Here is a 23,251-nt window from a genome sequence, read left to right on the forward strand (position 1 = left end):
ATGATGTGCTTGTCTGGGATCCAGACTTACACCCCAGGATGTGAGTCTGGTCAGTTCAGACGTTGATTGACACGTGGATTAGCCAATCAGGGACATATCAAACACATGCGGCTGCTTACGAGGAAGTAAAAAGTATATCACAGGTTACTGAAAAACATGGTGAATTTCTGCAGAATCACTGAGCGAAGCACTAAACTGTGTCATCTGAGGTGAGAGAAGTTTAATTTTAGTCCAGTGAGGTTCATTTGCTCTTCCCATAACTTATCTTATTTGGTTCTTTTTTCAGACCAAGAGTTTGTTTTCATCCCTGACAGTTTGTTCTGCTCCCTGTTCTTCCTCAGAGTCTCGTGATGTTTCTGTGTCTTGTCACTCAGATAATTTAAACAGGTTTTGGCGCTGTTGAACTATGAGGGAGGTAGGACGACAGCACCACCTGCAGTCCCACTTCCTCAGGACAGTATCCCAGGTGTGTGAGGGTAAAAAAGCCCCTCGTCCTGGTTTATCGTCCCTTGGGCATGTTTCCATATTTCGATTGCTTCTCAACAAACAACAAACATCGTCACTAGATTAAAGAAGCGAAATACGGAAACGTGCCAACAGCGTTATAAACCAGGACGAGGGGCTTTTTTCCTCTCACACACTGGGATACTGTCCTGAGGAAGGGAGCAGTCCAAACTGTCAGGGATGAAAACAAACTTTTGGTCTGAAAAAAGAACTGAATAAGATGAAGTTTAATTTTGTGTGTAAATGATGGTGACCAGTAACTGAAATCTGACTGGATGATACAGATATATGTAGTAGTCTGTAGTAGTAGTCTGTAGTAGGCTGTAGTAGTAGTAGGCTGCAAAAGTACTCTGTAATGGTAGTGGACTGTAGTAGTAGTAGTCTGTAATAGTAGTCTGTAGTAGTCTGTAGTAGTAGTAGTAGTCGTCATCGCTAGTAGTAGTAGTAGTCATCTGTAGTAGTAGTAGTGGACTGTAGTAGTAACAGGCAATAGCAGTCTGTAGTAGTAGTAGTACTAGTCTGTAGCAGCAGTAGTAGTAGTAGGCTGCAATAGTAGTCTGTAATAGTAGTGGACTGTAGTAGTAGTGGACTGTAGTAGTAGTGGACTGTAATAGTAGTGGACTGTAGTAGTAGTGGACTGTAGTAGTAGTGGACTGTAGTAGTAGTGGTCTGTAGTGATAGTAGGTTGTAGTAGTGGGCTTTAATAGCAGTCTGTGGTAGTGGTAGTGGTAGTGGTAGTAGAAGTATGTAGTAGTAGAAGTTCATGTTGTTTAGTTCTGACTCGAGGAGGAGGGAGTGGGGACCAGACTTGTTTCACTCTATAAAAAATACAAAGAGAGCGGGATATTAGTCTGGGTTTTCCATGTGATGTACAGTTTGTTGTGTGATGATGACCTGTACAATTCCATACACTGACTTTTTAAATAACAGACCCACCCCGCTCCTCCTCCATCTCTTCCGTGTTCTTCATCCTGACAGTTGGTGGAGCATCCGTGCACAACATGCCTCTGAATATAAACACAACGCAGCACATGTCTCCAAGCTCCACACAAGACACGCGTCCCCTGTCCCCGCTGCAGTGGACATGTTCGGGCTTGTCCCTCATGTCTTCATTAGAGAACCCCCCCTCCCTCCTTCCCTCCCTCTCTCTCTGTCTCTCCCCTCCCCGCCCCGCCAGGACCACTCCACACGTATTGTTTTAGCCTAAAATGGCCGCTCCGAATGGTCCCCGTGTTGTCTTTGCACTCTCGGGGTCTCGATTGCGCCTTGCCCTCCGCTCGGCCTCGCTCTCCCTGTGAGCGATGGCCCCGTGTCGTGTGGAGCGCTGCAGCGGAGGTGATGTGTGGGAGTGGGCGGGGCCGGTGGCGGAGGGGGAGGAGACTTGGTGACCCCGGACATGCACAAGGTTAATGGGCCCGCGCTGAAATGTAGTATGTCGTATTGACGTGGACCTGATCAACAATGTGCTCTTCTGAACATATGTTACAATAAACGTGGATCCTGCCTTTGAGGACAGGGAGTGTGCCCATGATTCTACTGCCACATTGAGTTTAGAATCATGCCAAGTAAATCTGTGTCTGTAGAAACAATATTGGATACAAACAGTGTTGGGAGGGTGACTTTTGAAATGTATTCCCCTAGATTACAGATTACATAAACCAAAATGTAGTTTGTAACGGAATCCATTAAATTACTTAAAGTGAGAAATGTAATCTGAATACTTTGGATTACTTGATTTGCTGTAGAGAAGCAAAGACGAAGGTACTTAACTGTATTAAAAATATTATTGATAGAAGAGATGGAGACACGTCCGCGCAGCATGGTTTAGTCCTGTTAAATCCTGGTTTAGTCCTGTTTTAGATCCAGTTTAGACCTGGTTTTAGTCCTGGTTTAGATCTAGTTTAGACCTGGTTTTAGTTCTGGTTTAGTCCTGGTTTAGACCTGGTTCAGCAATGAGTGGAATTACCAATAAATAAATAAAAAATAAATAAAAATAATGTGAAAACAATCCATTCATTTCAACAAAGTAACTGTAATCCAATTACCACTCACTGAAACAGTAACTGTAACTGAATGCAGTTACTCATAATTTGTACTCTGATTACTTAACTCCAGTTCATGTAATCTGTTACTCTTCATCACTGGATACAAACATGTCTGCCTCATATCTGATGGCACAGTTAGGTCACGTTTATGGAATTTAAAAGCAAAACCTTATGTACAATCCCAGAAGGAAATCGGCTGGAAAGTCCCCCAGGTTGTGATTGCAGGTTGGGCAGTGCCATCACTTGTCTCAGAAAATTCCTCACAGGTCACTGGTGGGCGTACGCTGACCTGAGTCACAATTATCTCAGGATTTGATCTCACATATTTCAATGAAATACAGAGTTAAGACTTTCCCAAAAGTGGTTCTGAATGATTTTTGAACAAATTCTGTAGCTTTCTAAGTTTTCTTGTGTTACGCTTCTAACAAGTCATGTTCATGGGAAGAAATTAACTGTTACAGATGCTATAGGTCAGGAAAAAAAACAAACCTCTGCCTCTTTGGAAAGATCAGTAAAATGACATAAACGATAGGGGTGTACAAAAATATAAAAATATCGATATATCGTATTGTTTAATGTGCTGATACAGAATCGATATCATGGGCTGCTGAATCGTTATATTATCAAAGTATTTTTAGGTATATTTTTACTAAATTAATCAGTGTAAGAGCTACAGTTGTACAGTACATTTGCACTGTTTTGAGTAAAATGGGTGTTTTTCAAATTTACTTTTCACAAACTTAGTGGACGCAGTGGAACTTTTAGTATAAGAGCCATCATTTAGGCTTTTTTACACTATATATTGTATCGAACTGTATCGAATCAAACGCTCACTGTATCGAAAAGTGTATTGTATCGTGGCCTGTGTATCGAGATATGTATCGTATCAGCGTCTTCTTAATGATACCCACCCTAATAAACGAGGCCTGACATTTGGTCTGGTGTGTTCACGTTTCATTTTATTATGATATAATGCTGATTTTCTAAGTCAATACATCACAGTGACGCAGGAAGAACGTCCCCCTCTCCCGGGCACAGCAGTTACCTGTGTGCCGCCCAAGAGAAGCGGGCAGATAGAGGGAGGAGGTGGACATTCTGGCCGAGAGAATGGGACACTGGCGCTGGGAGTTTCAAGCCAAGGAGACGCTCGGGCTGGTATTCCTGACTTGAATAGATTTTATAATACCAAAAAACATAGAGAAAAATCCTGCACACCGTCTTACTTGCAAACTGTAAGATTTATTAGGACAAACTGTGCAACGTTTCGGCACTAGGCCTTCGTTTTTGCCTTGCCTCTCCTCCGACGCACCCATCTCTAGTAATTGATGTGCAAAGTTCTCATTCTTTTATAATACCAATAAAACCAAACAAAAAAAAACATTGATTTCAGTCTTGGTGTTAGTTGTTAAATAGTTTCAGCTAGACAGACTATGCCACAGTGGGATAAACCTTTCCCAGTAACTACATGGTTGCTCTCTTCAATCACAGCATCATCGGCCAAAAGACAGAAAACACTGAATGCTTTTCTCCCTCACTCTTTATATAACAGATGTGCCTTTAATAATGCTGTCATGATACAAATATACAACTTTGATACTAAGGAAAAGACTCAATACTCAATATTGATTTCTGATACAGTGATGATAAGAAACACTCTCTTTCTTTAGACAATAGAATGTGATTTTCGACATATGTGGCTCTCAGTAAGCGATTGTAATTAGCTGTGCTCGTTATCCGCCTCAGCTCTGCGTCCTGCTGACAGGAGGGGGCGTGGCGGGGGTGGCTGTGTTTTCAACGTTTGTCTTGTGTACCCTTGTCGCCATGGTAACCTCTGCACATCCCAAGTGAACAACAGCCAGAGTAAGGACGGCTGTTTTGTCTGTTGGGTTTGCAGTTGTTATAAAGGTTCTATATTACGCAAAACTGTCTCCTGTGAGCTTTAAGTCATGTTAGAATGTTGTCAAAACATAGTTGTGTTTTGTTTCATCTCAGCTGAATAGATTTACCCTTCAGTATTCTACAGTAACCTTCCATTGTTAATTTTATTTTTGAATATTTTTGTTTTACCTTTTGTAAAGTTGTCAATAGGAAGTGTATTGTTGCTGGTGCACTGACAAGTGAAACTGTTACAATGAGGCTAAAACAATAGCTCTAACTCTGGCAAATCCAGGGCTGAAATGATCCAAATAATTCTAGTGAAAGTGTATGGAGTTTAAAAACACAGTGGAGCGCTTCTGTTATTACCATTTAATAACAACACAAGGTGGAACAGCATTAAATCTGTGAAATAAAACACATCTCCAGGTCTGTTTGTGATGAGGAAATGACATTATTACATACATCACAAACGGTGCAATTTAGGTCTTTAAGAGTGCAAGATTTATCCCATTGGAAGTGAAATAGTGATTTGAATGGTTTGAATTAGCGCAGGCTGAGTTTGTTTGGGTAATATAATGTCTCCTGCAGAGAACTAAATGTGCCTGTGCCTCCATGGGGTCTCACTGTGTAGAAAAAAACTGCAAACCATTTTGTATAGACTTGTACAAAGCCACTGTCACAAAAGGCTGGATTCTCAATACTAGGGCTGCAAGATTAATCACACTCTTATCGAAGTGGCAATTGGAATGACTTCTGAACATTTTAAAATAACGTCATTTCCACCACAAACATCAAAATCTCCTGTCTTATTGTATCGTCCAGGTAGATTCATAGTGGTCCATGAGCGTGTGCTGTGTGCTCCTGTACTTGTTCTGATGCAGATCTACGTCATTCTGAAGCTGTTTTCAACCTGGCCAAACCTCCTTGTGAAAGTCTGATCCCGTCACATCTCAGAAGCTCAGCAGGGCTGGGCCTGGTCAGTACTTGGATGGGAGACACTGGGAACACCAGGTGCCCCAGTGGGGAGCCATTGTCAGAAACTGTAGTTGTGTTCTTAAGCAAGACACTTCACCCACTTTGCCTAGTATGAATGTGGTGTGTGAGTGTTGGTGATGGTTGGAGGAACCAATGGTCACAATTCACAGCCTCACTTCCATCAGAATCAAACACGAGAGCTTTAACTCTGAATAAAAATAATGATATTCTGAATTAAAAATTAATTCCACTTTAAAAAGACCATATTAACACTTAATTCCTAATGAAAACAATTATTTGAAATAAAACTTAATTCTGAAGTAAGTGGGTGGTTTATTCCCATTTTAAAGCTGAATGAATTTCTTCCTGGATCATGTTTCACATTTATTCTTCTTCAAAATAATCCCGGTCGTTCATTGTGTCGCCCTTCTGAAGTGATCCGGATGATCCGCTTCCACCAGTCCTCTCTTTGGACTTTGATCCACGTCTCTTTGGATTTGTGAGCGGGATGTGGGAGTGGGCTGAGGTAGAACAGCCTCACACTCACTTTGTCTTCTTCCTCCTTCTCCGACACTCTTCCCTTCTCCTCCTCAGCTCACAGACGTAAAGTGTGATGAGACAACTTCCAACTGCTGCACAATTATCATCAGAACCACTGCAGAAAACTTTGGATCATATTTGTGTCCGTGGAGTAACGACAAACCAAGATGACAGAAAAGCCGGTAGCAACAGAAGTGTGTGTTTTCTTCCCAAAGACGTAAATACGTTTGTGTCTCTGTCCAATCAGAACCTTCCCCACCCCCAGACACTAAATGGAGTTAAATAAAGTCTAGTTTTATACAACTTTCAGTATCGATTATCATCAGACATCAGATTTTTAATACTTTTGACAATCCTACTGTGAAGTGAACGTGGAATGATTCTTCTCCATTGCGCCCTCACCTCTGTCTGTATCCTCTCCTATTAAAAGAGCAGAAAAACAGTGCTTAACACGTCCCCACGTCACATTCCTAGACAGCGGGGTGGGGGAGTGGAGGGTGGGGTGGGGGTGTGAGGGTGTGGAGGGTGGGGGTGGGGATGGGGGGTCGCAGGGGGCGGGTCTGTGCCCATGAATCATTTATGGAGGCTTTCAGGAATTGTTTGGCGAGGTGATGATGGTGGACTTGTCTGTAAGCCAAAACAAACGCGCTACAAGAACAGCCCGTGCGTCCCGGGGGAGGTCAGAGGGCGCGGGGGAGGGGGAGGGGGACACAGGGCATGGGTGGGGTGGTGGGTGGTTAGAGGGGCACCCGGGACACGGTTGGGCAATTAGTGTCTGGAGCTGTGTATATACGGAGAAAGGCTCTCTGTTGACTTAAGGGATTGCATCAGGACAGTTGCGTGTGTGTGTGTGTGTGTGTGTGTGTGTGTGTGTGTGTTGTGTGTGTGTGTGTGTTTGCACAAAGCTTATCAAAGTGCACTGCATTTATTAGAGTTGGTTTAAGAGGCAGATCTGAGCAGTCGGTCACTCTTTGTATTTCTGGAATTAAAGGTACACAGTGTAACTTTTCGGGTGGAACGTCCGCTACTTTCCCATCTCCATGGCGATGTTACTGCTTTGCCTAGAATGCTATACACAGTGGTATTAATGCGGAAGACAAGCAACATAGCAGTAGCCACCTGTTATTGTATGAATGCTGTACTGTGGAACTTTTTCTTCAATAATATAGATTTTTTTTTTTTTTTGATTGCCAAAAAACTTGACCATTATAGCCCATAAACAGTGTGTAATTCATCAAACTGAAAATCCTCATTTCAATTATTACACTGTGGGTAATTATTATTAAGACCAGAATATTGTAGTTAATTACCTTGTCTTCTTAATGATGTGTGTTCTCACCGCCACTCAAACCCAAATCCACGTACAGTACAAATAATTTGAAACAAAAGTGACTCAAAATATTACTAATGATAAAATATATTGGGTCGACACTTGGACAGTACAGAAGTGATCATGATTTCAGCTATGACACATACTTTGATTTAAATTCTTGTCATAATCAAGCAGGACTATTGTCCAAAATCAGATACTCATAATACTCATAATAATACTCGTAATATCGAGATACTCATTTGAGCAGGTATTGATACTACAAAAAAATCACATTTAACAAAACAGTATTTGTATAATCGGTATCGAGTTTTGAGTGAACTTTTTAGTATCAAAATCGAGTTAGAATTTTTTTGAATTGTGACACTATTACCAATACATTCTGAAATAGCAGCAATAAGGTGTTTGAATCCTGATTAAAACCTTTTGTTGATCCAAATAAACGGCTGTGATTGGTCGGTGAGCTTCTCCGAGTTGGTGTTTCCCACAGACGTCGCAGGAGTGGTGCACGGCTCCAGCAGCAGAGGCTAATTGACACCTGCGCTGTTAAATGAGAGCTGAATCCACATATGTCGCCGTGAGAAGAGGCCACTTGAGTTTTGCGCTCGTCAGACCCGCAGAGCCGCCCTCATGCATTGTAATGAACTGTCTCCCCCTGAGTGGCTCTCCTCTCTCTGGAGCTCATTCCTGTGCCCGCCCGCCTCCAGCGCACACACTTGTTTTCCTCCACAATTGAGCGGTCATTGTGCTCGAGCCGTCCACTCCGGGGCCACAGCGGCCAAATGGCTTTCATCAGTGAGGGAATGGTACCGCCAAGAGCCCCTCTCCACTCTGAGTACCTGTGATGGTGGACAGGTGCGCTCCTGAATCCCCGTGATGGTGGACGGCCGCGCTCCTCAGTCCCCGTGATGGTGGACGGCCGCGCTCCTCAGTCCCCGTGATGGTGGACGGGCGCGCTCCTGAATCCCTGTGATGGTGGACGGCCGCGCTCCTCAGTCCCCGTGATGGTGGACGGCCGCGCTCCTCAGTCCCCGTGATGGTGGACGGGCGCGCTCCTGAATCCCTGTGATGGTGGACGGCCGCGCTCCTCAGTCCCCGTGATGGTGGACGGCCGCGCTCCTCAGTCCCCGTGATGGTGGACGGGCGCGCTCCTGAATCCCTGTGATGGCGGCGGGCACGCTCCTCAGTCCCTGTGATGGCGGCGGGCACGCTCCCGAATCTCTGTGATGGTCGTGGGTGCTCTGAATTCCGGTCAGAGTGGCGGGCATACTGAGTCCATGTGATGGTGGTGGACTTTCTCCTGAATCTGAGATGGTGGTGGCCACGGTTCTTAGTCCCTGTAATGGTAGCAGGCGCGCTCTAAGCCCCTTTGATGTTGACAGGCATGTGCGGCGGGCACCCTCTTGAATCTTTGTGATGCTGGCAGGCGTGCTCCTGTATCCTTATGATGGTGTCGGGTGCTCTGAATCCCATTGAGGGTGGCGGGCGTGCTTCTCAATCCTTGTGATTGTGGCGGGTGCGCTGAGTCCGTGTGATGGCGGTGGGCTTTCTCCTGAATCTCTGAGATGGTGGTGACCACGGTTCTTAGTCCCTGTAATGGTACCAAGTGTGCTCCTGAGTCCCTGTGATGGTGGTTTGTGCTCTGAGTCCCTGTGGTTTCGTTCGCGCTCCTGAGTCCCTGTGATGGCGGCGGGCGCTCTGAGTCCCTGTGATGGCGCCGGGCATGTGGTAAAAGACTTTGGAGGCCCCTGTTTGCTTTGGCTGACTGTGGATGCCCTCGTACAAAAACTGATGTTGAATATCAGTTCACGTTGAAATGATTCACACACAGCTAAACACCTTGCTAGCAGCTGGATATGAGTTCTCCTGGTGTTCTATGTTTGTGATTTTAGTGTAACATGAGGAATCATAATATTCACATTTGTTTGGGTCACATTTAAACCTGTGCCCTGTGTCTGTCTGACCTGTAGCGTGGCTTGTCCGCTTGCAGATAAAACCGTTAATGTCATACTGTGAAATATTCCAGTCAACCTATAGCTGGCACATCCTCCACTAGAAAAGTTCCATAATACACCTTTAAATCATCTCATTTCAAAATAGTAGTAATGCTAAACGCCTCTGGTAAGATCTAATCTCTCAAATGTGTCCCTCTTGCAGCCATCCTCCCTCGCAGTTTAGCCGTCGCCGAAATGCTAATCCTTTCGTGCGTGTCATCGTATCCGCCCCCGCTAATGATGATGCTTTATGAGTCTCCACAGACCCCTCGCTCCCCCGCCCCTCCCTCCTGCCTTCCCTCCCTCTCCTCCTCCCGGCCCACTCCCAGTTATCCCTCATTAATTTCCCCGTGCCGATCGGATCGACAGGCCGAAAATTCAATTTAATGACCTGCCTCTGCGCCGCGCCTAATATGATTTTACAGCCTGTTCTGGTCAGGGCCCCCCAGTCCAATTTGCATAACGATCAGCCATGCCAGATAGCGTTACCCGGGCAACAGAGGAAGAGGGGAGGGAGAGGGGAGGGAGAGGGGAGGGAGAGGGGAGGGGGGAGCGCAGGAGATTAGCAGGGAGGTGGTAGAGAGGGAGGAGGAGGAAGATGAGAACGAGGAGGCGGAGAGCAGAAGGTCAGACAGGGTACGGAGATGATTCCTGACAGGAGCAAAGGTCCCCGGTCCTCCTCGCGCAGACACGGAGCACGGCTGAACAAAGAGAAGTCAAATCATCCTCTGACCCAGTGACCATCTGCCAGTCTGCTCTGAGACGCTCGTATGGTGATTCAAAAGGAGTTAAACGCCGCTCACGCACAAAGAAAACACATGTCACACCCACACCTCCTATTGGTCAGGCTCAGTGAGGGACAGGAGAATTCAGCCACAGACCGGTGTGTGGACTTAAAGATTTTATTATGTACCTTTGTTCTGATATGAGAAATGTGCAAAAATATCTGTAAAAGTTTTGTACAAAAAGTGAAGAGAGTGTAAAATAACCAGAGAATGAAAACAGAGCTGGAGTTGTACACCACAGAGGTTTTCAGTGAGCTGTTTGTGGGCGTCTGGTATTTAGTCTGAGAAGCAATTTTCTTCTAGATTTTCAATATTCTTATTTATTTAGTGTATCTCAATATTAAAACAATCTCAGTTAATTATATTTCAATGTATCTCTCATCATTAGTTTAAAGGTGCATCCTGTGACTTTTCTGGTCACTCTTTGTCTCCATGGAGATGGTATTGTTTTCCCTGGAATGTTCCACATAGTGATGCCACCAAGCCACAGCAGATCTGTGGAGAGGTGAGCCTGCTTGTTTTAAATGCAAGCCTGATCACATAAATGCTCTATTCTGGAACATAGACTGTTCATATAAATGGACATAGCAAATGTGTTAGCAGCTGTGCCCCAAACAGGAAGTACTTATACGGCTCTTCTGGCTCCTTCTGACTCTGGCTCCCATTGACTTACATTGGAATATTGTGGCTCCTCTCTCTGTAACTGCTGTGAGACTCCTCATTTATTTTTGTCTTAAAATGTTTGTATTAACCCGCTTCATATGATCCTGGTGTTTTTGTTTTGTTTTGTTTTTCCTATTCATAATTTAAAACCTGGCTCCAGATTGGCTCCTTTAACTGTGAGCATCATGAGCTTCTTCTGAGTTGGGCTGAACGCTGTGGGTGACGTCACACTCACTATGTCCACCTTTTTTATACTGTGGAACATTACAGGAAAAGCAATAACATCGATGCCGCCCTCACCACCAGAAAAATGACACTGTGTATCTTTAAATTCATTATGAAACCATTATAAGCTATTAATTGCACATGAATCATGATGGAGCTGTAAGAAAATGGTCGCCCACCTGTTCTCAGACAGAGCAGTCTAGAGACAGCAGCGCTCCCTGAGCTCTCCTCCTCCTCCTCTTCCTTCTTCATCTCTCTTCCTCCTCCTCCTCTTCACATTGAGACATGGTTAAAAGGCTGGAAAGCCACAGTGCCCCCTCCCCCCTGCCCCCTTTATTCTCCCATCAGTGAGCGCCGACAAGTGCCCGAGCGTGTTACTCTAGCCTCCAATCAGAGACAGGCCTTTCCTCTCTGAGCTTATCAACGTAATGTGAGAGTTTTCAAAGCAGAAGTGAATGATTAGGATTTGAAATTCCCCACACATGGTCTGTTTGTCTCTCTCTGATCTGAATGGTCACTCCCTAAACCCAGCGCCTGCACCAGTCACGAGTCAGTGCTAGTGCAGCCTCTGCAGCTCAGGGAGGGAGTTCTAGAGGATTTGAGCTTGTCCATAAATCTCTAAAACCGGGATGTGTCCTCTGTTATAATCACATCTGAACCTGGGCTGCCAGTACTTTGACCTGCAGATAACCTTTTAAAAGAGCACAGGCCACATGCGTGAGCTGACACGTAATGAACTTTTTTCTTTTTTTTTTTACCAAACCATTTGTCACATTGACTTCAGTATTAACAAAGATTGATTTGATACATTGATTTCTCGAGTCTGTTTAAAAACACAAATCTGATGCGCTGAGGACAAACTGGACTGACACATAGAATATCAATACTGTCTTCCAATGACCTCTTGTATAAAGCCGTCATTTTATATTTCATTTATTTTTATATTTTATTTTGACTTGTACATTTACATTTATATAATATAAAATAATCTTTTTTTACACCTGTCAAATTATTATTACCCCTTACATTTTTACCTCCGCCAAGGAGGTTATGTTTTTGCCGGCGTTTGTCTGTTTGTTTGTTTGTGTGTTTTTGTTTGTTTGTCTGTTAGCAACATAACTCAAAAAGTTATGGACCGATTTTGATGAAATTTTCAGGATTTGTTGGAAATGTGAAAAGGAAGAACTGATTCATTTTGGGGATGATCCGGAAGAAATCCTGGATTCTGGATCACTTTGAAGTTTTAGTTAACATTGTGGTAAATGGGGCCAAAAAATTTGTTTCTCAATATCTGGGTTAATTATTGACCAAACCCCATGAAATTTGACTCAGGGATGGACAATGGGATCCTCTTTCATATTCCAAAGGCTGATCCGGATCTGATCCAGAAGACAGATTTTATCGCAATTTATATAAAAAATGGGGGTAGTCCTTGGCGGAGGTCTGCGCTCTCTGACTGCTTTTCTAGTTTTATATTGTGAAGTGTGGCTCCTGTGTCCAAATAATTTCCCTTGTGGATCAATAAAGTTTGTCTAAGTCTAAGTCTATTGACTGATACAGATACCAGGACTCAAAATCAGCTGATACTGATACTGGAATCAATGAATCACACATTCCTAATAAAACTGGTCAGAGACAAGAGGAATACTGATCTGTTACACAATGTGAATGAAAGAAAATGAAAGATGTGACTATAGTTTGGTCAGTTATTGTGAGTAAAGGGAAGGTAGTTGTTGAATTGTTGATTTGGGCTCTGAATAGTTTCTTAAACGTAACACAAACACTGATGTCGTCTCTGCCCTCTCGGTACATTCTCTAGTCGTAAACAGATGACACAGTTTGTTCTGTTCACATCTTGAGCCTGATTATAGTCTTGTTATGTGGTACAGGCCAGCCGTGCTTTCATCATCCACCCGCTCCTCACGCTCGGCGGAGGTAAGCTATTTCTGTAGCCACAGCTGCCCCAGGGATGTGACTCCCAATCAGCACCTTAGGGCGACGCGTTCTGAGCCAATCACTCCCGCGCCACATTCACACAGCCAAGTCAGGTCAGGTTTCTATGCTCTGTGAGGACGATACATTGACTTAGATTCATTTAGTGCAGGCCGGTCCTAATCTGAACCAGAGTCACTACTCATCTGACCTCAACCTGTCAACTCTAAACCTAATCTAGTGCTGTGGTACTGTACTAACTAAAGATGTAACGATATCCAAATCTCTCTGTACAATATTATCACAATATGCATCTCACAGTACGATATTGATTGTGGTATTTTGAAAAGGCTGATATAATTGTAGATAGGATACTTATTTGCTTTTGAAATACCTTGACAAGATTTTGGTGTGAATTATTTCTGTCATAATCCCAAAAATTCAAGTAAAATCATATTTCTTCAAGTTGTCTACACTGAAATGAATCATGGGATATGTAGTTTCTGATGTTCATAAGCTGACGCTACTATAAAACCATGAATTTAAGCAAAGAAACTTGTATTTCAATATATTTTGACAGTCCACAATGTTATTGTGAGACTTTTGACGATACGATATTATGGTATTTCGGTTATTGTTGCATCCCTAGTACTAGTACCCTAGTAGAACGTTCAAACTCAATTTCAATACTAAGGAATAGATTCATTACTCAGTACTGATTCCAGTACCACAATGTTAATAAAAAAAACAAACACACACACTTTCTTTAGACAATAGAATGTGTTTTCAACATTAAGTGGTAGTACTTTCTTTTCTATCCCCATATGTCTTATATGTGTAATCCTCAGTGGTGCAGTAGGTTCATAGTGTCCATGTGTGTATACTGGTCTATGTGCTCTTATATTTGTTCTGATACAGAACAACTCAACATACTCAAGATCGTTTCCCAAAGACTGGGTCGCGACCCCCAGTTGGGTTGCAACAGATTTTTTTTTTTTTTTTTTTTTGGGGGGGGGGGTCACCTTGTCACGATCTAGATGTAGGTTGAAATGTTGAGACATGTTTTGTATCATTTCAAATCTTTTTAGCAACTATTCTATTGACTATTTTGTTCCAGTATTCCTGGTTCAATTGAATGCTGAAAAGAAAAAGAAATGTTCTACATTTAATGTCCAAATAGGCGACTTCTAGATCCTTTTATTGCTGCTTCAATGGCTGTTTTTCATTGTTTAAAACTAACTGTTCAGAGAAACACGATTACTCAGTCAACAATAAAATATCCTCATTAATGTTCAGTAATGATCAAATCCACCTTTATTTTGCCATTTACGAATAATGTTTATGGACTTGGGTTTGTGACTTTTAAGATATGGGTCCCCAGAAAACAAGTTTGGAAACACAGCTCATGATCATTCTTAGCTATTCAGGAAAGCTCCATTTCTGTGTGACACTATTAGTATCAATATCTGCGTAAATAAGTATCTAGTTTCAATACTTCTGTAGTTTTAGTTAGTATCTGATGTTCGATTCTTTTCTCCATTAATGGAGGAGGCCATATTAAAGCCCCTGCAGACTGCTCCTGTAGCTGCTGATCACTCTGTCCTCACATGTCTGTCTCTCTGAAGCTGCTCTGATGAAGCAGAGCCACATCCATTTGTCGAGACGCAGACCTGAGTGCCCGTCAGCCTGCGCCGGATCATCTTCCACTAACACTGTGCGCTCGATAGCAAAGATGCCACAGATAGATGGGGAGGAGAGTTAACCTGTCTGCCCCCTCCCCCTCCTCTGCCTCATAATGATGAAGTATAGGCTCATTACAGCCTCTGCGGCCTCCTCGGATTAGCATATTTCAGCTTCTAATGAAATCAGGGCTAATGGAAGCGCAGAGGGAAGTGCATTTGTTTTAAGGCAAAGTCTCAGTTTAGTTCAAATCTGCTACATACAGATGGATGTAAATACTGTAGACATTCTAGTGTCTTCTGTGGAGGAGACATTCTAGTGTCTTCTGTGGAGGAGACATTCTAGTGTCTTCTGTGGAGGAGACATTCTAGTGTCTTCTGTGGAGGAGACATTCTAGTGTCTTCTGTGGAGCAGAGCAGCATGGTTTATCAGCTGGAATCAGTGATCATTGGGATTCTTCTGATTACTGCTGATTATTTTAGTAGTCGAGTAGTGTGCGATTAGTTTTTTCAATTAGAGAAACGATCATTTAAAGTGCCCATATTACACTATTCTCTGGTCTATGTTATATTGTTTTTGAAAACACTGGGGTGAGGTCCATTATGTGAGAACCAATCACAGCAGAGCCCAGTGCTGTCCCATCAGCCATTTGGCTTCTGCTGCTTCTGTTTCTGCACTGCTCAAGTGATCAAACAGACGACTAACAAGCACTTACAGATTTTCTTATTCAATAACGTCCCCTCTCGCTTCTTCCACTCTGTATCAGCCGCACATGTATGGATATTGTCCCTGCAGGGCCTCCGTAGGCCTGGCAGTGTAGTGGTGTGAGTGTTAAACTGCTTTTCCTCATAATACTCCCATTCTAAACTTGTTTGTTGTTCTCTTGTTGCAGACGGAGATTGCCAAACGCCTCAATGCAATCCTCGCACAGATCATGCCGTTCTTGTCTCAAGAGGTAAGGCCCGGCTCCAACATGGCCGCCGTTTAAAATGAGACTAATCTGATTAGCATGGAGTACAGTACAGCTAAGTGACTTATGGAGTGCACTATAATCAATCCTGTGAAGGCTTTAGCCCAGTCCAGCATCGTAACCCAGTTAGAGCAGCATTCTGGATCAGACTATTGATTCATTTGGAATCATTTCCAGCACATGTAACATGTAAGAGTGATTCTACTGAGGCCGCTATGGTAACAGTCTCATGATGACTTCCTTCTCCTGATAAAGCTCTATATCATAAGGATAAGTTGTATTTCTTAATTCCTCTCACAATAATGTTGTACTGTGAGGTGAGTACAACCATAAGCCTGTAGTATCACATTTTACTATTACATTGTTAATTTGGATTTGGGCTGCACAATATTAGAAAAACATGTCATTTGATATAGCGATTTCAGTTCATTTAAAGGTTTAGTATGTAACTTTACTAACATAAAAAAAATAAAAATAAAACATACTTCAGAAAACTACTTCAAAAATACAGCAAACTGGATTTTTTTGTACTTTTTTAGTGTAGTGTGTGTATTGTAGAGTTAAACAAAACACTATCACATTCTATATTCATAAAGCCCATGGCACACACACTCTGTTCTCTCCATCCCATGCTTGATTTGCCTGTGGAATTGCCAAGGGGCCGGTAACCATCAGCTCACAGCAGGACCAGTGCACTTCAATCTGTGCCCAAATGTGCTCTGTGTGCGGGGGTCCTGTGTGTGTGTGGGGGGGGTCCTGTGTGTGTGTGTGTGCGGGGGGGTGCTGTGTGTGTGTGTGTGTGCGCGTGCGGGGGTCCTGTGTATGTATATGTGCAGGAGTCCTGTGTGTGTGAGGGGGGTCCTGTGTATGTGTGTGTGCATATGTTTATGTGTAGGTGCATGGGGGGTCAAATGTGTGCGTGTGTGCGCATGGGGTCAGGTGTGTGCTTGTGTATGTGTGTGTGGAGGGTCAGGTGTGTGTGTGCGTGTGCGTGGAGTCGTGTGTGTGCGGGGGTCTCACGCACCTCTCTCTCCGCAGCACCAGCAGCAGGTGGCCCAGGCGGTGGAGAGGGCCAAGCAGGTGACCATGACCGAGCTCAATGCGATCATCGGGGTACGTGGACTTCCCAATCTGCCCCTCACTGTGTGTATACCCCCTTCTCTTCTTCATTTGACCCGGGGAGTGGGCCAACCTGCACGCCCAGCGGACCACGGGCCACGAGCCACTGGAGCGAGCTGCATTAACTTTAGTTTAGTGCTCTGTCGACTCTGGATATCTCAACCTGAGTGAGGCCAGAGGGGGCCAGAGGAGTCAGAGGGGGCCAGAGGGGGCCAGAGGGGGCCAGAGGGGGCCAGAGGGGGCTGAAGGAGACATGTTATGCTACAGCTGCTGTTTAAGATTGAACTATTACATACATTGATTAGTTTTTTTTTTTTTCTTTTTTTTGTTCCATCTAAACTACAATATTGACCTAAAATCATCCACCTTTATGATTAGAAACTAGGGATGCACTGATACAGCTTTTTCAGTGCCGATACAAATTCCAATACTGTAGCTTTAAGTATCTGCTGATTCTCGATATTAACCGATACCAGTGCAGAGACTGAACACAGCATTTAGTTCCTTTAAAGAAAAATAAGACAAAACTACTCTGGGCTGTAGCTGTTATTTGTCTGTGAAGTAACCACAGAACAGTTTTGCACAAATAAAAGTCCAAACATTATGACATTTTGTGAGTCTACTATGTCCAGTAAATAGTCTTATTAAATCACTTTATATGTCCAATCCAATATGTGAAACCAGTATCGGATTGGTGCTTCCCTGATAGAAACGGCTCCATTGACTGCTCACTGCTGCCACTGAGGAGACAGATTTTTTTGTTGTTTTTTTTTTCCAGAAAATGTCCATGTGGCATTTTAAAATCCTACATGATCACGAGTACAGAGCAGTGGGTGGAGATAGGGGGTGGGTGAAACAGACATTTTCTGAGCACTCAAACGTCAAACGCAGAAAAATGCAGGATTGCTCAAACATTAATTATTCAACCGAAATATAATTTTGAGCAAGTTAATGAGGGAACATCGTTAGAGTGTGGTTAAAGGGGAACCTGGAGGACTAAAGGGGAGAGTTGGGGGGAGGAGCGGGTTCTCTTGGTATTAAAACAGTGTGATTGGTCTAACAGGTATCCACACTGCAAACTCCACACGGACAAACACACACACGCACAGACACAAAGACACAGACACAGTAGAAAGCTGCACATTTACCTGGTTGGCACACAAATGTCCAAGAAGTTCTCTTTAGTCTTTAGTCCTACTTGAACAGCTCAGCGTGCATAATATGTCTTCATTAGTGTAGGCTGGTCTCTTTTGGCTTGGGTCTGGCAGAATGCCCTCGTCCGCTTCACTGCAGGTTGGCCCCTCCCCAGCGGTTCACGATGTGTTTATTTGAGTTTGAATGTGTGCACTGTCTTCACTGTTAGTTTGTCCTTTGGTTGACTAATCATTTTTTCCATGAGAACTGGAGGCCTGTATCACACACAGCTGTGACCACATCAGCATGTCTCATTTTTCATTTGGGTTAGTGACACAAGTCAGTGTGTGCTGATTAAAAGGCACTTACGGGGCTGGGCACTGTTGACAAAACTGAACATCTGAACATATTTTGGGATTGTCGTGCTGTTCACTGATATAATTGTAATAGTTAAGGTTGAGCCAGGCCTGTGCAGTCAGTCACATTGTCCTCAAGATTCCTCTGAGTAAAAGCATGTGGTTTAGAGCTGACACATGACCAAGATCCAGCTCTTTCTATTCCGATACCGATATTGATACTTAGGCTTTAAATATCTGTCGATACCTGATATTAACCAATACCAGAGACTGAAAACAGCATTTAAACACAAGAATCATAGGTTGAAAAAAAAAATAATAATAAGTAATAAAATAAGGGACAAAATAGTGATTAATATATTTTAATAATTGACCTGTCCTAGATTCAGATGTTGCACCAAATGTGAATGGACTGTAAAACACAGAAGTGAAAAAATAATCCTTTTTGTCCACTTTTTTGTCACTTTCAGATATTTACATTAACGTTTTTAGGTAATAGTTAATATGATCATTTTGCAAATGTCTAAAACGGCTGTGATAATATCCATTTTCATTGATTTGTTCCATTTCAATGCATGAATTTCTGTTATTCGGCAATGACATTAGTCACATAGTGTTACCACTAAATCAGCTGATACTTGAGCTGTATCAGAAGTATAAGAGCACATAGACTAGTATACACTCATGGACCAACATGAACCTACTGGACCACTGAGGGAAGGCCTCAATAGAAAAGAAAGTACTAACATTTAATGTTGAAATTTATATTCTGTTGTCTAAGTAAGGAGTGTTTATTACCGTGGAATCAGAATCAGTATTGAGTATCAAGTCTTTCCGTTAGTATTGAAATTGTCAAAAATTTAGTGTTGTGACAATACTACAAGGCTGTTTAAATCTCTTATGAGTGTTGTGTGTGTGCTTGTGTGTGTGTGTGTGTGTGCTTGTGTGGTGTGTGTGTGTGGCTTGTGAATGCTGCTCCAGAGCTTTTCCACGACAGCGTGCGTTTAAACAGGGCTGATCCTGTATCAGAGGAGTGTGTTTCTCACATTTCACTTTGGCTGCACTTTAATGAGATAAAGCTCCAGGCCAAAGAGGCTTGGCCTGGCGCGGCACAGCCAGATAACAGGCTTTAGAGTGGTCAGCTCAGGACAACACAGGATAGTACGGCACAGACATAGAACAGGATGGCACCGACATAGAACGTGACAGCACATACATGGCTGCACTGGTGGAACTGCACCAAAGCTTCAGGGCCAGTGCCACAGCGGAGCTAAGTGAGACCAGGTGCTCTGGAGCACATATAAAATAGAAAAACACACGCAAAAGAATGGAAATGTACGTATACAGTTATTGCCACAGGCTCAGGAGAAATACAGGAATGAACTTAAGCTAGGTTTGTTTAAATACAAGTCATTATTATTTTGTGCCATTGATACTTTTTGTGACTTCACATGTATGTTACCATGGTGACACAATGGACACATTAGGAAAACTGAACAAAAGTTTTAAGATTTCTCATTTTTTAAGATTTTGCTTTTAAAAAAATTGAAAACTCAACAAAAAAAGGAGGAGTAGGATTTTGATTTGACACATAAAGGTGAGAGTGACTCACTGAAAACCTTTGGCCGGTGCTGCTAACTTGTGACTGTAATGTTATTTGAGAGACGCTTGTTTAACAGCACAGATCAGATCACCTGTTGTCATTTCAATACAGTCAGTTCCTTCTGTTTGGATTGTGTCAGACAAAGCTCAGATTAAACTGAGTAGCAGAGCTTCAGACAGAGCAGAGCCTTCAGTTAGCGTCACACTCCCAGGGTGTGCCGATAACATCGACTACAAAGTATCACTTAGTGGTTTTCAGAGTCTAGAATGTGGTGATGTCATCCTCTCAGACGGGGCCAGAGGCAGATCTTCCATAATGATAACATTGTACTTTGTCATGAAAGATTCAAAAGGAACAGAATTCAAACCTGATCTTTTCTATTACTGACTAGCCCCAAGAAGCCACTGTGTTTTAACAAAAGTCTGTATTTGAACCAGATTCATTTGAGCAGCTGCATCTGTATTAAATATGATTGGCCTAGAATGTTTTGTGATGTCATCTGAAACAGCAAGAGGTGCTTGAGTCTCCAGAGGTTTGGACGTTTTCAGTTTAAACTTGAAGTGAATGGCCAAAATGAAACCTCTCCATATTGTATCTGCGGCGGAGGATGAAGCATTCGACAGAAACAATGTCAAGTGTGAAATTGCAGAATATCCTCCATGTGGCACCTGCTCGTCCCTGCGCTGTTTTCTGATCTGTGTTCTGTTGCTGTTTCCTCATCACAAATAGAGCTGGTAGAGGTGTGTGAAAATACTGAAATATCAATATATCATATCGTTTAATTTGATAATATAGTATCGATATCGTAGGCTGCTGTATCGATATATCACCAAGAGCAATTGTAGGTATATTTTACTAAATTATTTTGTGTAAGAGCTGTGATTGTGTTTACATTTTCACTGGTTTGAGTAAATGGGTGTTTTACATATTAACTTTGCTCAAACTAAGTGGACTTAGTGGACTTTTGGTATCATAGCCATGATTTAGCCTTTTTTTTTTTTTACTGAACTGTATCGAATCAATTTGAAATATATTGTATAAAATCTTATTGAATTGAAAGTGGTCTGTATCAGAAAAATGTATCGTATTGAGGCCTGTGTATCGAGTAGGGATGTAACGATATCCAAATCTCTCGCTACGATATTATCATGATCTGCATCTCACGGTATGATTATTTATTGTGATATTTTTGGAGTGGCAAATAGAATTCTAGATAGGACACTTTTTAGTAGGAATTATTACTGTCAGAATCTCAAAAATTAAAAAACAAAACAAAACATATTTCTTCCTGTTGTCTGTGCTGAAATGAATCATGGGACACGTAGTTCCCGATGTTTATTAGCGGTTCCTACTAAAGAACAATGAATTTAAGCAAAGCAATTTATAATCTGATACATTGTGACAGCTTTCGATTATTGTGAGACTTCTGACGATACGATATCACGATATTTTGGTTGTTGATACATCCCTAGTATCGAGTTATGTATCGTATCAGTAGTTTCTTAATGATCCCCAGCCCTAATACCTGGAGTTATGTTTTGTTTCATTCACACAGGTTTGACACACGGGCAGATTTGGGCTGAGTTCTTCTCCCAAACAAAATACTCTGTTCCACCTTGTGATGTCATGGGGTAATACAAGAAGTGCTGCACTGTATTTTTAAACTCTATACACCTTCACTTCCTTTGCATTATTTTAGTCCTGAGATTGCCACTTTCTACTGAACTAAAGGTAAAAGAAGCTGTTGACTTAAACTACCATTTCATGACATCACAAGGTGGAACAGAGCATTTTGATGATGTAGATGTAGGTAGTCTAATAATGCAGGATTACGCAAACATGCGTGAACGAAACGAAACACATGTCTGCGTATGTTTTTGAGAAGTTAACAACATTATAACAGGTTTAGTGTATCAGTTCAGTGTAATATGGGAGCTTTAAATACTGACATTATTACACCAGACTTAATATTTCGACAGCAGTAAGAGGATTATTGTAGGTTGCATTTGGAGCCACAGTGGTCATTCAGAACTGCTTTGCCTTCGATTTCATTCTGGCTTAAGTATTTCCTACCTGCTTTTTTTAAAACCTGGAGAGGAGCTTCTGTAATAGCTGCTTGGACCCAGATGGATAAGCGACCCTTTTGATTAGCGGAGGTTAGCGCGCGGTTAGCCAGCCCCAGCGCTCCGGGGTCACGGCTAACGAGGGCCGGATATCAAAATTCGATTAGAGCAAACGAGCCACAGGAACACAGCTCTTTCCACAGTAATTACAGCGCTCCAGTGCCCGCTCGGAGAGGCCGGAGCGGGGCCGGTCAGCACCGGATGTGTCCCCCTCATCGATCACTCTGTCCCTGCAGGTGAGCGGCAGGAGAGGGACGGGCAGGAGAGGGACGGGCAGGAGAGGGACGGGCAGGAGAGGGACGGGCAGGAAGAGGAAAGTAGAATGGATATCTGATGCCTAAAAACAAGTTTATGTCACCTCGCTAATCTCGATTTATGAGCCTGAGTTAACGAGCAGACCTGTAGTGCTGTGTGTGCTCCAGAGGGGGGACCAAATTGTTGTTTTGTGAGTTTGAAGTAACTCTCAAGTCTTTGACCTCAAGTCCAACCCAAGTCCAAGTCGTTTGCTTTGAGCCTCAAGTTATTTCAAGTCTTTAAACAAAAGTACCAACTATAGCTTAGATTTTTGCAATTTATATGAATTTTAAACAAAATTGTACTAAAAAAGTCATGGTATATTTATATATGTGTATTTATATAAGAGTTGTAGAAATGCTTTTTTTTTTTTTTCCTTTTTAAATGTCTTGACACGATCAGAATCAAATAAATTCAGATTTAAAAGTGCTTTATAGCAGATAACACACTTTTGTCATGTAGTCTGCACTGAAATGCAAGGATTATGTTCTATGTAGTTCCCTCAGTTTTACTGTATTGTACTGTATATACTGTGTTGTACTGTGTATTACTATAGTACATTTGAGGATACCATCTCACAGTACTTCACTTACAACAGAGAAGTGGGAATATCAACTGTAAAAGGAAAAGTATTTTCTAAAAACATATTTTTTAGAAGAGGCATCAAGTCTTCTTAAGTCACAGGGCTCAAGTCAAGTCCCAAGTGAGTGACCTTCAAGTCCAAGTCAAGTCCAAAGTCTTAGTCCATTTTATCATGTCAAGTCTCAAGTCCTAAAAATAATGACTCAAGTCTGACTAGAGTCCAAGTCACGACTTGCAAGTCCCCACGTCTGGTGAGCTCTACAGTTCTAATGTATGACACCTGTGGATCGTTCTGTTACAATTTGCACATTATAAATCACAATATCCATCTAAAACGACTTAATAAAAAAAAAAAGAAAGAAAATGCACTAACTTCTGTGTTAGAATCCTGTGGCGCCTAGTGGGAGTTGACGTGGCTGTAAACGTCATCACAACAAAGTGTCGCAGGCTGTGGGCTCCTCCTGTGGAGATCTGCACTAGAGCAGAGCATTTTTAAAATTCATGCCAAAATGACTATGG

General features: G+C 42.6%; 1 protein-coding gene across 1 annotated transcript in view; it reads left to right on the forward strand.

Moving 5' to 3' along the window:
* The window catches only part of tle3b (TLE family member 3, transcriptional corepressor b), an 89,235-nt gene that overhangs the window by 21,177 nt on the left and 44,807 nt on the right, over positions 1 to 23,251 (forward strand). Inside the window, 2 exon segments of the mRNA XM_055154276.1 lie at positions 15,444 to 15,506; positions 16,560 to 16,634. Of these exon segments, the coding sequence (XP_055010251.1) occupies positions 15,444 to 15,506; positions 16,560 to 16,634 (138 nt within the window).

This window comes from Boleophthalmus pectinirostris, unplaced genomic scaffold (genome assembly GCF_026225935.1).
Source record: "Boleophthalmus pectinirostris isolate CB_2022bp ecotype Guang Dong unplaced genomic scaffold, ASM2622593v1 HiC_scaffold_19, whole genome shotgun sequence".
Lineage (NCBI taxonomy): Eukaryota > Metazoa > Chordata > Actinopteri > Gobiiformes > Gobiidae > Boleophthalmus > Boleophthalmus pectinirostris.